The sequence below is a fragment of the Candida pseudojiufengensis genome (assembly GCF_024610245.1).
Source record: "Candida pseudojiufengensis strain CBS 10847 chromosome Unknown scaffold25, whole genome shotgun sequence".
Lineage (NCBI taxonomy): Eukaryota > Fungi > Ascomycota > Pichiomycetes > Serinales > Debaryomycetaceae > Lodderomyces > Lodderomyces pseudojiufengensis.
In genome coordinates, this window is record NW_026261544.1 from 24,905 (window position 1) to 36,697 (window position 11,793).

An 11,793-nucleotide genomic window follows, 5' to 3' on the forward strand; every position below is an offset into this window, starting at 1 on the left:
TTGGTTGTTTGGTTGTTTGGTGGTGGTTGTGTTTGCCGTTGTGAAAAGAAAATTGGTGATAAATTAAATTCTCGTATTCACGCACTAAAAAGAAAAAGATTGTTTTGAAATATTTTTTTACAACCACTTATCAACACACAACTAAAAAGAAAAGAATAAGTTAATGAGTTACATTATATGCCTAATAGATATAACTTCATAACTCCTGCAAAAGTAAGGGTTCTACTAGTTCCCATCAACAATTGTTCATTACAAAATTTCAATAAGTTTGTAAATCTAATAACTTCAAATATAATTGATCTACGACTACTAGATTTATCTTCAAATTCAGATTTAAAATGTTTTAATCCTATAACATTTCCCGAGGGCAAAATATATCCAGAATTTATAACTTCCTCAATTGATAATGAATCATTATATTTACATGAATTTGAACCATTTAGAAAAAATTTCATTATAATTGGAATTGGTCAATATAATCAAGATTCAGACTCACAATTAGATAATATAAATCAACTTAAAAGAATATATAATTCATCAATTGTTCATAATATAATTTTATTTAATACTCCAGAAGAACAACTTCCCAATTCAAAATCACCAGTTTTTTTACATAATGGAACATCAACTCATTTAACTGCATTAGAAAATATATTTGTTGAAATCTTTAATCATTTCTTAATATCATTAGACGATTATGCATCCGCTTATAGTAATATAACACTAAGATCACCAGTTTCAATTACTGATAGTCATGTACTCACAAAAACAATAAATCAAGCTCAAAAAAGATTAAGTTCTGGTTCAACTTCTTATAAAGCGAGTTTTAATAACCATAGTGAATCTCAAGAAAAATTAATTGAAAAATCAAAATATTCTGGTAGACATTTAAAACTGATTGGAAATCTTTATTTATTAGCTGGTAAATATAATGAATCTATTGCAAATTTTACAGATAGTTTATCAATACTTAAGAAGTATGATGATTTTTTATGGTTAGCTAGTGCATTAGAAGGATTATCTGTTTCATTATATTTATCATCAAAAATTGATTATAATCCTCAATTGAATTCAAATATTTCATCCTTACTTCATGTTACTAAATCTTCATTATCAACAATGGAAAATTCAACTAAAAGATCATCTCTTGATTCAAATGGATCAAAAGTTTCAATACAATCACCAAGAAATTCAATGACTAGTTCAACTACAACCAATGGATTTGCATTACCTTTAACATCATCAATAGATATAAATTCATTACCATTACCTGAATTATTAAAAATATTCTTAACCAAAGCCATATATTTTTATAGTCAAAGTACAAATGATCCTGAAAATATGGTACCTGATGTTGTTTATATTGAATGTATACTACGAAAAATCAATTTAATGATTGATCATACACCAGAATCATTTTCAACACAAGATATTATATGTGATATTGATAAGATTTTTTTTTTACAATTAGTTGATTTAAATATAATTGATCAATGTAATATATACAATTATATCTCATTAATTTATGATAAAATGAAATTTTTTAGAAAAAAAGCATTTATATTAAGAATTAATTTAGTTGCATTAGTTAAAGAATTTGAAAAATTTAAAAATTTAAAATTAATAAATCAATTATTAGAAAAATTATTTTTATTATATGGTATAAATTCAGAACCAGAAAATAATTCAATAAATCAAAATCAATTAACTTGGACATCTTTACAAATTCAAGTTTTAAAATTATCTTTAAATTCCGCTGAAAAAATTGGTGATCAAAATTTATTACTTCAATTATGTTTATTATTATTATCTAAATATACTCATTGTTTATCACAAGATGATCAAATTAAATTAAGAACAATGACTGAAAAAATTGTTAATAGTACTAATTCAAAATTACCATATTGGGATCCTTTTCTAATTAGAAAAGTGAAATTTGTATCAGCAAGAGCAAAAGAAGGATTAATTCCATTAGTTGAAGAAGTTAAAACAAAACAAAATCAACCATTTTTTGATCCATATAATCAAATTACCACTAATGAAGATATGAAATTAGATCGAATTTTAATAAAAGATGAAATAAATCAATTAAAAATTACATTTCAAAATCCATTTTTATTTCCTATTGAAATTAATGATATAAAAATTAAAAGTAAAGGAGTTGAAATTGAAACTATTAAATCTATAACTTATGTTAATCAAAATTTAGAAAATCAAAATTATAATAATAAATTAAGAAATAAAGTTAAGAGAAATATAACAACTACTAATTTAATGGCTCCTGTGCCCAGTAATCCTTCATTGTTTACTATTCAACCTGCATCAAATGAACAAATTATTATACCATTTAAACCATTAGGTACAGGAGAATTAGAAATTACTGGACTTGAAATAGTAGTAAACTTCTGTGAACGACAGTTCTTCAAAATAGTTGATCAAGAAAAACAAATCAATTCCATAAATACCAAAAGAATAGACTCATCATCACCAATCATCTCAGAACTTATTAAAAATTTACAAAATGAAGGTACTGATAAATATGTTACATATAGAACATTACCATTAACAGTTATTCCACCACAACCTCAATTAAAATTAGTTGAATTACTGATTCCAAATGGATGGATAATGTTATTAGAAGGTGAAAAATATCAATTTGAAATAAAATTAATAAATGATTCAAATGAAATTATAGATTATTTATCATTTTCATATATTGATTCATCAATAGAATATATAAATAAAAATTTACAACAACAACAATATTTAACAGCTTCTGAAATTTATGAGTTAGAATGGAATTTATTTAATTTTAAAAGTTTTAAAATTTTAAATAAAAATGTTATAAATAAAAATATTCAACCAAATGAAGAAATAATTATAAAATATGAATTAACAAGTAGGAAATATATGAGAGATCTGAAAATTATATTAGATTATGGTCATAATGAAATTGAAAATTCTTTTATAAAACAATTAGATATACCTATTCATATATCTGTAATGCCAAGTTTAGAAATTGTTGGATGTGATATTATTTCAAGTTATCCAATTGAAAATTTTGAAATGGAAGATAAATCAAAATATTGTATATTGGTTCTTGATTTAAGAAATTCATGGACTGAAAAATTGAAATGTGATTTAAAATATAACAACTTCAATATTTCTGATTCAATTGAATCAAATAAAACCAAAAGATATTTTATACCAATACATAAAATCGAATTATCAAATCCAACAAAAGATATACCATCATTACGTAAAAAACAATTTATAAGAGATTATAATATGACTGATGAAGAGCAAATTCAAATGAAAAAGACATTTTGGTTAAAACAAGAACTTTTAAAAAATCTAAGTGGAAATTGGTCAACTGATACAAGATCTGGAATAATTGATTTAAGATGTTTTAGATTAACTTCAAAAATGGTTAATTTATTAATATTAGAACCAATTGAAATATCAACAAGAATAATTGAAACAAATAAAGATTTATTAATTGATGAATTTTATACATTAGAAACTAAAATTATAAATAATTCCAATAATGAATTAAAAGGTTTTATTCGTCAACTTCCTATACAAATTACATCAAGTAATAATAACACCAATAATAATTCAAATATAAATATAACTAAACAATTATCAATTGATAGAAAAATTTTATTTAATGGAGTATTACAATATAAATTTAAAATTCAACCAAATTCAACTTATATAAATAAATTAAATTTTGTTATTATTGAAAAAGGTGAATATGAATGGGGTACAATACTTGATTCAAATTATTGTATAAGTAGTACATTAAATATAATTGCAAAATAAATAAACTAGGTGCTTTACTTTTTAACTCCTTCAATTTTAAAAGGTAATGGTTGAGCACCTTCACTTTCTAATTTTTGAATATATCTTGTTCTAATTAAATCATTAGTTCTTTTTTCTTGAAAATATTTAACCCAACTTTTAACACAATCTTTTTCAAATTTCTGCTTTATATCTCCACATTTTGAATTAACTTTTGAAATTTCTTTTGGATCTAATGAATTATCTATATAATGTTCATCTAAACATTGGAAAAATCTATCTCGTGAATCCCAACATTGAACTCTTTGACGTTTATCTGGTGCTATTTCAACTGGAGTACTTCCTGAATATTCAACCATTTGTTTAATGAGTTAAGTTTGGTTAGATCTGATTTCTGAAAAAATTCCGATGTGCGAGAAAATCTAAATTTATATAAAGACTTCATTTTTCCGTACTAATTTTCTTCTATTATTCTATACAAATCTATAACTACTCCCATGACATACCTACTCTATCAAACTCCTTTAAATACCTTTTTAATTCTTTTCAAATCATAACCTTCATTTAAACATAATTGTAATAAAATTCTTGCCTTTTGAGGATTTAAATAACCTCCAGCAATTGCATTTTCAAATACTCGACCATTAATTTTAGGTAATGCACCAATTGGAACCATACCATCCATTGATCTTTTACTATATATTATTGGAAAATTTATATCAACTACTGATGATAAATATTTATTAGTTTCTGATGATAATGAACCTGCTCCCATTGTTGCAATAACTAAACCTTTTGCATTCATATTATTAATTGTAAATTCCAATATTTTAGTATTTAAACCTTGATGTGCATAAACTATAGGTACTTCAGGTAAATTAAAAACTGGTTTTAAATCAAAAAATGTTAATCCTAAAGGTTTTGCAGGTGGATAATAAAATCTAACTTCATTATTTACAAAATTTCCAATATATCCTTGACCAATTGATTTAAAAGTATCTAATGAATTCGCATTTGATTTAGTTATATAAAATCCTGCTCCAATACGATCATTTAAAGCTATTAATACTCCTCTATCATAACTATCAGGACTAGAAGCAATTACTATAGCTTGATATAAATTCATTGGACCATCTGATGAAATTGCAGTACTTGGTCTCATACTTCCACATATTACAATTGGTTTTGAAGTATTTATAGTAGATTGTATGAAAAATGCAGTTTCTTCCATTGTATCAGTTCCATGAGTTATTACAATTCCATCAAATTTTTTTAAATCTTCAACTATTTGATTTCTTAATATTGCTGATTCTTTTAAATTCATTTCTGTTGAATCTATATTTAATACTTGTTCATATTCAATTAAACATGTAGTTGATAAATCTGGAATATTACGAACAAGTTCTTCAATAGTAACATCTACTTCATAACCAGCTGTTGCTTTTGATGATTCAGCTTTTGATGCAATTGTACCACCTGTACCTAAAATTTTTATTGAAGGTAATGGTCTTTCATCTTCAGTTGTTGTAGCTGATATTATAGAATTTGATCTATATCTTAGTTTAAAAGCAACATGATCTGCTTCTAAATTTGCAATTTCTACTTGATGTTTTTGATCATCACTTATCAATGGTACATAATTAGTTATTGAATCTGACATTATTATTTAATAATTTTGTTGCAAATTTGATCGCTGTATTTACTTTTTTTAAAGATGATCTTTCATGACATCAGTACACCATGATCAAACTGGAGATATACATCAAAGTTACTTTAAGATGAACAGAATTAGATGAAAAATTTCACCTAAGGAATGAAGGAGGAGGACTGTTTGATGAGGGAGTACCAAAAGAGTACCAAAAGAGTACCAAAATATTTAGTACCCTACGTTATCACCACGATTAATAGGAAAACTCAAAAACTTAGCAGTTTCAATGACATCAATCGTCGATATCAAAAAGACTTAACGTTCAATATAATGTCGTTTACCTATTACAATTGGCTTCAAGAGATACCGTGCACATATTAAAATCGTGGCGACGCTACTTGATGTTCGATTTATAAAGAGATTAAAATAACACGCCCAAAGGTGAGAGAATATAGCTCAAAACTTATGAAACAAGTCATATAAAAGACGATTTCGCTCCAATATATCTGATCTTCAGGATCAACTGTTTCAGCTACAAATCCTTTCGACTTCAGTGTCACTTCGCTACCAAATTACTTTAATCTTGAATTTATCCCAATCTTATCGAAAATAAACAACATACAATTGTTCAGATCGCTTGCAAATGATATTGAAAGAACTGCATAGATATTAAAATACTTATTGCATTTGACCGCCGTGTTTTTAATTTGTTTTGGTTGTTTTAGAAACAATATTATCAATTTGCTTACATTTTTACTAATATAAATTTGAAAATCAAATTAATTTTTTTGTTATTATTTGCAACCACTTTATTAAAACATAAACAAACAACAAAATCATCAATTATGGCGAATATAAGTATAACAGGGAAGCTTTTTGGTCCTAAGGAAGAGCATATACCATTATTGGTTCGTCAAAGACATCAAATTAGACCTGAACAAACAGCAAGAATGGAAAGTAAAGCAAATTCAAAACCTAATCAAGTTTATCAAAATGATTCATCAATGGATACAACTTTTGGTATACATCAACAAAGTAACAACTTCTCAACATCTACTGAAACGTCAAAAATAGACACATCTAATATAGACAAATCTTTAGTTTTAAATGAAATATGTGCATTAATGGAAGTTGATGATCCATATCAATTGAGTAGTAAACTTCAAGCAATAAATTTAACAAAAGATGAAATTACCAAATTGACTCAATGTAAAGATCAATTGACAAAAGATTTACAAGCTTCACAAGATCAACTTGAAATGAAAAATAAAGTAGTTGAATCATTAGATATTAAAATTGAAACTATGGAAAAAGAAAAAAATGATTTAATGTTAAATGTTCAAAATTTGAATAATAAATTGGAAGAATGTTCAAGAGAAGCTCATAAAGTTACAACAGATCTTTTGAGTAGTAAAAAAGAATTAGAATTATTGGAAAAAGAATCAAATTCAAATTCTTTATTAAAAGATCAAGCCATTACAAATTTAGAAAGAGAAGTATTTGTATTAAAAGAGAAAGAGATGTATTTATTGAAAGAACTTGATTTAATCAAAGCATCCAATTTGGCAATTGAAAAAGAAAAGAAAGAATTTGATGTAAAAATTGAAAATTTAAGAAACTCTCATCAAGATGAAAAAAATGCAATTGATAGAAAGATGAGAGCCTTGAAAAAATCAAATCATGACTTGGAATTGAAATGTGAATCATTAAATCATAAACTTTCAACTTCTAAATCTCATTACAATAAGAAAGTTACAAATTATGAAAAACAACATTCCAAACTTTTAGATCAACAAGAAGTTGAAATTAAAATTTTAAGGGATATAGTTTATAAAAAATTTGGTGTTAGTCATCCAATAAATTTCACTCCATCATCTTCTCCAGTGGAAGATATGAAACAAGAAATAAATTCAAATTTATTTGGAGCAACTTCTGATGCTAATTTGTTATATATTCGTCAACTTTATGAAGACAGATACCTTAATGCTTTAAAGGAAAACAAGGATTTATTAGATTCAAACTCAATTGTTTTATCAGCCTTGACTAGTTTAATTAATGAAAATATTAATTATTTTAATCAAATTATTCCAAAGAATGAAAGATTTGTTTATTTTGTCATCTTATGTAAAGAAATCAGAAACAGATCCATTTTTAAAATGAATGATACTAAATTTTTGAAAAAAATTATTGAAAATGATGGTTTCTTATTTAAGGAAGTAATTGATAAGTTCAATCATGAAAAGAAAAGATAAATAGCTAAATAGTAATGCATGTATATTCTCTCAATGAAATGGATGTAGATATTATTAGCACACTAATTTTGTCAAGACATTAGGATCACAAAAATGAAAGTACAAAATTTCGACTCAAACTACGATACAACTTTCATCAATTCAAACCATCTATAATAACTTCAATTGATTTCTCAATATGGGTATTTTAACAACCCAAGATAAGGAAAAAATCAAAAGAACAGTACCAAAAGCAAGTAATAAAATTATTGATGCAACAGTTGCTAGATTATACATCGCATATCCAGATCCAACAAAATGGGTTTATACAGGCTTAGTTGGAGCAATTGCATTAGTAGATGATTTAGTTGGCCATACTTTTTTTCTTAAATTAATAGATATTACTGGTCATCGAGGTGTTTTATGGGATCAAGAATTATATGTAAATTTTGAATATAATCAAGATAGAAAATTCTTTCATACTTTTGAAATTGAAGATTGTTTAATTGGATTACTATTTGAGGATACAAATGATGCAACTCATTTTTATAAAAGAGTTACTACTAGACAGAAACATGGATCTAGTGCAACTGTGAAGAATAAAAATGCAATCGCTTTAAAAGAAAGAGTAGAACCTAAAAACCATAATACACCTGGACCAAGAGGTGAATTCATGGATGTAAATACAGCTCAAAGACAAAGACGATCTAAGGGAGTACTATATTACGATGATGTTCCACCACCAGAATGGAGATCACTTTATGCAGAATTAGAATCAGCTGGTATCACAGAAGATATGATTGTTGATAATAGACAATTTATAAAAGATTATATTGCACAACAAGGTGGTCCATTAGTTGGATTAGAGCCACCTGTTCCAAGAAAATATCAAAGAGCGCATGAAAAAAACGAGGGAATATACGACTCACCTCCAGTTGAATCGAAACCATCAATTAAACATAAAAAAGCTCCGCCACCACCCCCTCCTCCTGCAGCATCTTCATCTCAATCTCCAGCTCCATCTCAACCAACAAATCATTCTTATTCACCTTCTATTGAAGAAGGAGGATCACCACAACCTGAAGAAACGACTTCAAGCCCAGAACCTGCTAAATTTAAACCTGTTTTCAGAGTGCCCCCACCTATTGCGAATTTACCAAAACCTCCTTCTCAACAAAATAATGAGCATCAACCACCTACAAGAACAACATCATTGGCCTCGAATGAAAGACCGCTTCCATCAACCCCACCACAAACGAATCAAAATCAATCTCATAAATTTAACGTTCCTCCACCACTTTCAAATATGAATCATCAAGCACCACCTGTGCCACCAGCAAGAGGGAATGCCCCTCCTCCTCCTCCTAGAGCAAACGGACAATCTTCAGCTCCTTCTCAAAGAGTACAGCCAATTCCTCCTACTAGAACAGGTAATGTACCTCCTCCAGCTCCTCCACCAAGAGCTGCTAGAGGTGCTGCTCCTTCTCCCCCACCTTCGAGATCACATCCAGCTCCTCCACCACGAAATACACAGCCACCGCAATTACCACCAGTACATCATCAACCACAACCCCAACAACAACAATACCAACAACCTCCACCACCACAACAATATCAACAACCACCTGCACCTCCACCACTCCAACCAAGACCTGCAGCCTCAATACCTCAAGCTTCACCTGCACCTCCATCACTACCTCAGTCAATTCTGTCACCACCTCCACCTCCACCTCCTATGCCACAATTAAGCTCTAATAATGCGCCACCTTCTCCTGGTCCACCTCCTCCAACTTCCTCAGACAATTCAAATAACAACTTTACAGAAGCTACTGGTGATGCTGGTAGAGACGCATTATTAGCATCAATTAGAGGAGCAGGAGTTACTTCTTTAAAAAAGACAGATAAATCACAATTAGAAAAACCAAGTGTATTATTACAAGAGGCAAGAGGAGAACCAAATCAAGGTACTAATGCTTCGAGTCCACCTCCTTCTGCAGGACCACCTGGAAGTTTAGCAGATGCTTTATCATTAGCATTGAACAAGCGTAAAGCAAAAGTAAGTCAAAGTGATGATGAAGATGATGATTGGTAAACATTTTGTAAAAAATAAATGACATCAATTGTAAAATCGTATCTCTGTGCTTATAATTGTATTCTACTTAGGCTATTCTTCTATAAAAAAAAAAATAATTTACGAAGATGTCAAACTAAATTTTGAAATTACTGCAAATTACCTACGACAAATGACAAAACCAGATTTAAAAGCATTAATACGGCTGTTCAACGATGCCACTCAATATTGGGTTAATATCTTAAACAGTAAAGAAATTAATAAAGTGACTCCTTCAAAAATTGAAAAACCTTTAGATGAACTTTTAAAACTTATTAAATTAATAAAAGCACATACAACAAAAGTTGGAATAATTTTCAAACCTGAAACTTTACAAAAACAAGAACAAACTGCTTATAACACTTTGGAAAGTTTATCAGAGTCATTGGTTTTCACTGTTTCGGTTTTATCACAATTAAACAATGATAAGAACAATTCAAATATATACTATCAGGAAATATTAGATCAAAATAGACTTTTAATAGAATCAAATGTGGATTTGTCAACCGAACTCATGCATATATACGAGGACAAAACAGATGAGGGTAGATTAGTTTCAATAGGGAAGATTTGGTCGAATTGTGATTCCATTATTTCATTGTTGGAGAACGGTGCATTATCTTTACTTACAAATAAAATTAAATTAAGTATATCGTTGATCGATGATGGATTCGATGAGTTTAGCGAGTGGGCCAAAAATCCAGAAGAAGTTGATGATACTTTTGGATTTAGTGATGAAGAAGATGATGAAAATGAAGATGAAGAATCTTTAAGTGAAGAAGATTTAAACAAATTGATTGAATATTCAGGGAAATGGGTGAAAAAGATAGAATTGGTGAAACTACTTATAGCATCATTTAAAAAATCATTGCCAAAATCAACAACCAATTCACAAATTGATGACATATACGATCTACAAAAGAATATCACCATACTCATAGACAAATTCATTGTTGAACTTATGTTAAACCGATGTAGTAGTAAAGAAATTGACACAATCACAAATGACATATCCAAAAATTCAATTACATTGGCGAAGCTAGCTGAAAGTATACATAATGATAAAAAATCTACATGGTATTCAACCTGGATTATCAAATATGATTAATTCTAGTCGGTTCCACCGTTTTAATTCAAGTACTTAAACCCAAATATTTTGCATGATGCTTAGCATGATCTTCAACAAAAGAACTTATAAAAAAATAAGAATGATCATAACCATCAACTAATCTTAAATCAACACCACCTTTATATCCCTTAGCTGCATCAACGAAATTTTGTGGTTTTAATTCACGTTCATAGAAATTATCATTTAAACCTTGATGAATTAATATTGAAGATGAATCATCTCCTTTATAATCTTTAATTAAAATTGTAGGATCGTATTCTGCCCATGTAGATTTATTTTCTCCTAAATAACCACCAAATGCCTTTTCACCCCAAGGAACAACACTTGGATTAGAAATTGGTGCAAATGCACTGACTGTTTTATATTTTCTTGGTTGTCTAATATAACCAACCAAAGCTCCCATACCTCCCATTGAATGACCAGTTATTGAAATATTACTAAAATCTAATTCAGGATATGCTTCAGTTAATTTATCAATTAATTCTCCATGAACATAAGTATACATATTATAATTTGTTGACCATGGTTGTTGAGTTGCATCAACATAAAATCCTGCTCCAGTTCCAAAATCCCAACTTTCATTTTCTCCAGCTATATCAGCCCCTCTTGGTGAAGTATCTGGGAAAACCATTGCAAAACCATATTTACTTGCCCAATATTGAAAAAATGACTTCTCACTTGCATTATCAGGTGTACAAGTTAAACCAGATAAATATAATACTACTGGAATTTTTGAAGTTCTAGCTGGAGGAATATATAAATTTACATTCATCGGAGTTTTAGTAACTTTTGAGTCATGAGTCAATTTAAGTAATTGACCACCAAATTCTGCAATTGTTGCATTAGTTTTGAATACAGACATCCTGAGCGA

The 11,793-nt window shown here is 28.3% G+C and overlaps 7 protein-coding genes across 7 annotated transcripts; 4 read left to right on the forward strand and 3 right to left on the reverse strand. All coding sequences in view use genetic code 12, as the record gives it.

Moving 5' to 3' along the window:
* Positions 1-177: 177 nt before the first annotated feature.
* KGF55_005422 (uncharacterized protein) lies at positions 178-3,825 on the forward strand (the record flags this gene model as incomplete). Its single annotated transcript, XM_051760433.1, has 1 exon — positions 178-3,825. The coding sequence occupies one exon, from the start codon at positions 178-180 to the stop codon at positions 3,823-3,825; it is 3,648 nt and encodes a 1,215-aa protein (XP_051611837.1).
* A 14-nt stretch (positions 3,826-3,839) lies between these two features.
* Positions 3,840-4,163, reverse strand: KGF55_005423 (uncharacterized protein; the record flags this gene model as incomplete). Its single annotated transcript, XM_051760434.1, has 1 exon — positions 3,840-4,163. One exon carries the CDS (start codon positions 4,161-4,163, stop codon positions 3,840-3,842), a length of 324 nt encoding a protein of 107 aa, XP_051611838.1.
* A 155-nt stretch (positions 4,164-4,318) lies between these two features.
* On the reverse strand, positions 4,319-5,464 carry KGF55_005424 (asparaginase; the record flags this gene model as incomplete). The annotated part of the gene is made up of 1 exon (XM_051760435.1): positions 4,319-5,464. One exon carries the CDS (start codon positions 5,462-5,464, stop codon positions 4,319-4,321), a length of 1,146 nt encoding a protein of 381 aa, XP_051611839.1.
* Positions 5,465-6,297: 833 nt separating this feature from the next.
* KGF55_005425 (uncharacterized protein) lies at positions 6,298-7,704 on the forward strand (the record flags this gene model as incomplete). The annotated part of the gene is made up of 1 exon (XM_051760436.1): positions 6,298-7,704. The coding sequence occupies one exon, from the start codon at positions 6,298-6,300 to the stop codon at positions 7,702-7,704; it is 1,407 nt and encodes a 468-aa protein (XP_051611840.1).
* Positions 7,705-7,882: 178 nt separating this feature from the next.
* On the forward strand, positions 7,883-9,775 carry WAL1 (actin-binding protein; the record flags this gene model as incomplete). The annotated part of the gene is made up of 1 exon (XM_051760437.1): positions 7,883-9,775. One exon carries the CDS (start codon positions 7,883-7,885, stop codon positions 9,773-9,775), a length of 1,893 nt encoding a protein of 630 aa, XP_051611841.1.
* Positions 9,776-9,926: 151 nt separating this feature from the next.
* On the forward strand, positions 9,927-10,901 carry KGF55_005427 (uncharacterized protein; the record flags this gene model as incomplete). Its single annotated transcript, XM_051760439.1, has 1 exon — positions 9,927-10,901. One exon carries the CDS (start codon positions 9,927-9,929, stop codon positions 10,899-10,901), a length of 975 nt encoding a protein of 324 aa, XP_051611842.1.
* A 25-nt stretch (positions 10,902-10,926) lies between these two features.
* Positions 10,927-11,784, reverse strand: KGF55_005428 (S-formylglutathione hydrolase; the record flags this gene model as incomplete). The annotated part of the gene is made up of 1 exon (XM_051760440.1): positions 10,927-11,784. One exon carries the CDS (start codon positions 11,782-11,784, stop codon positions 10,927-10,929), a length of 858 nt encoding a protein of 285 aa, XP_051611843.1.
* Positions 11,785-11,793: the final 9 nt, after the last annotated feature.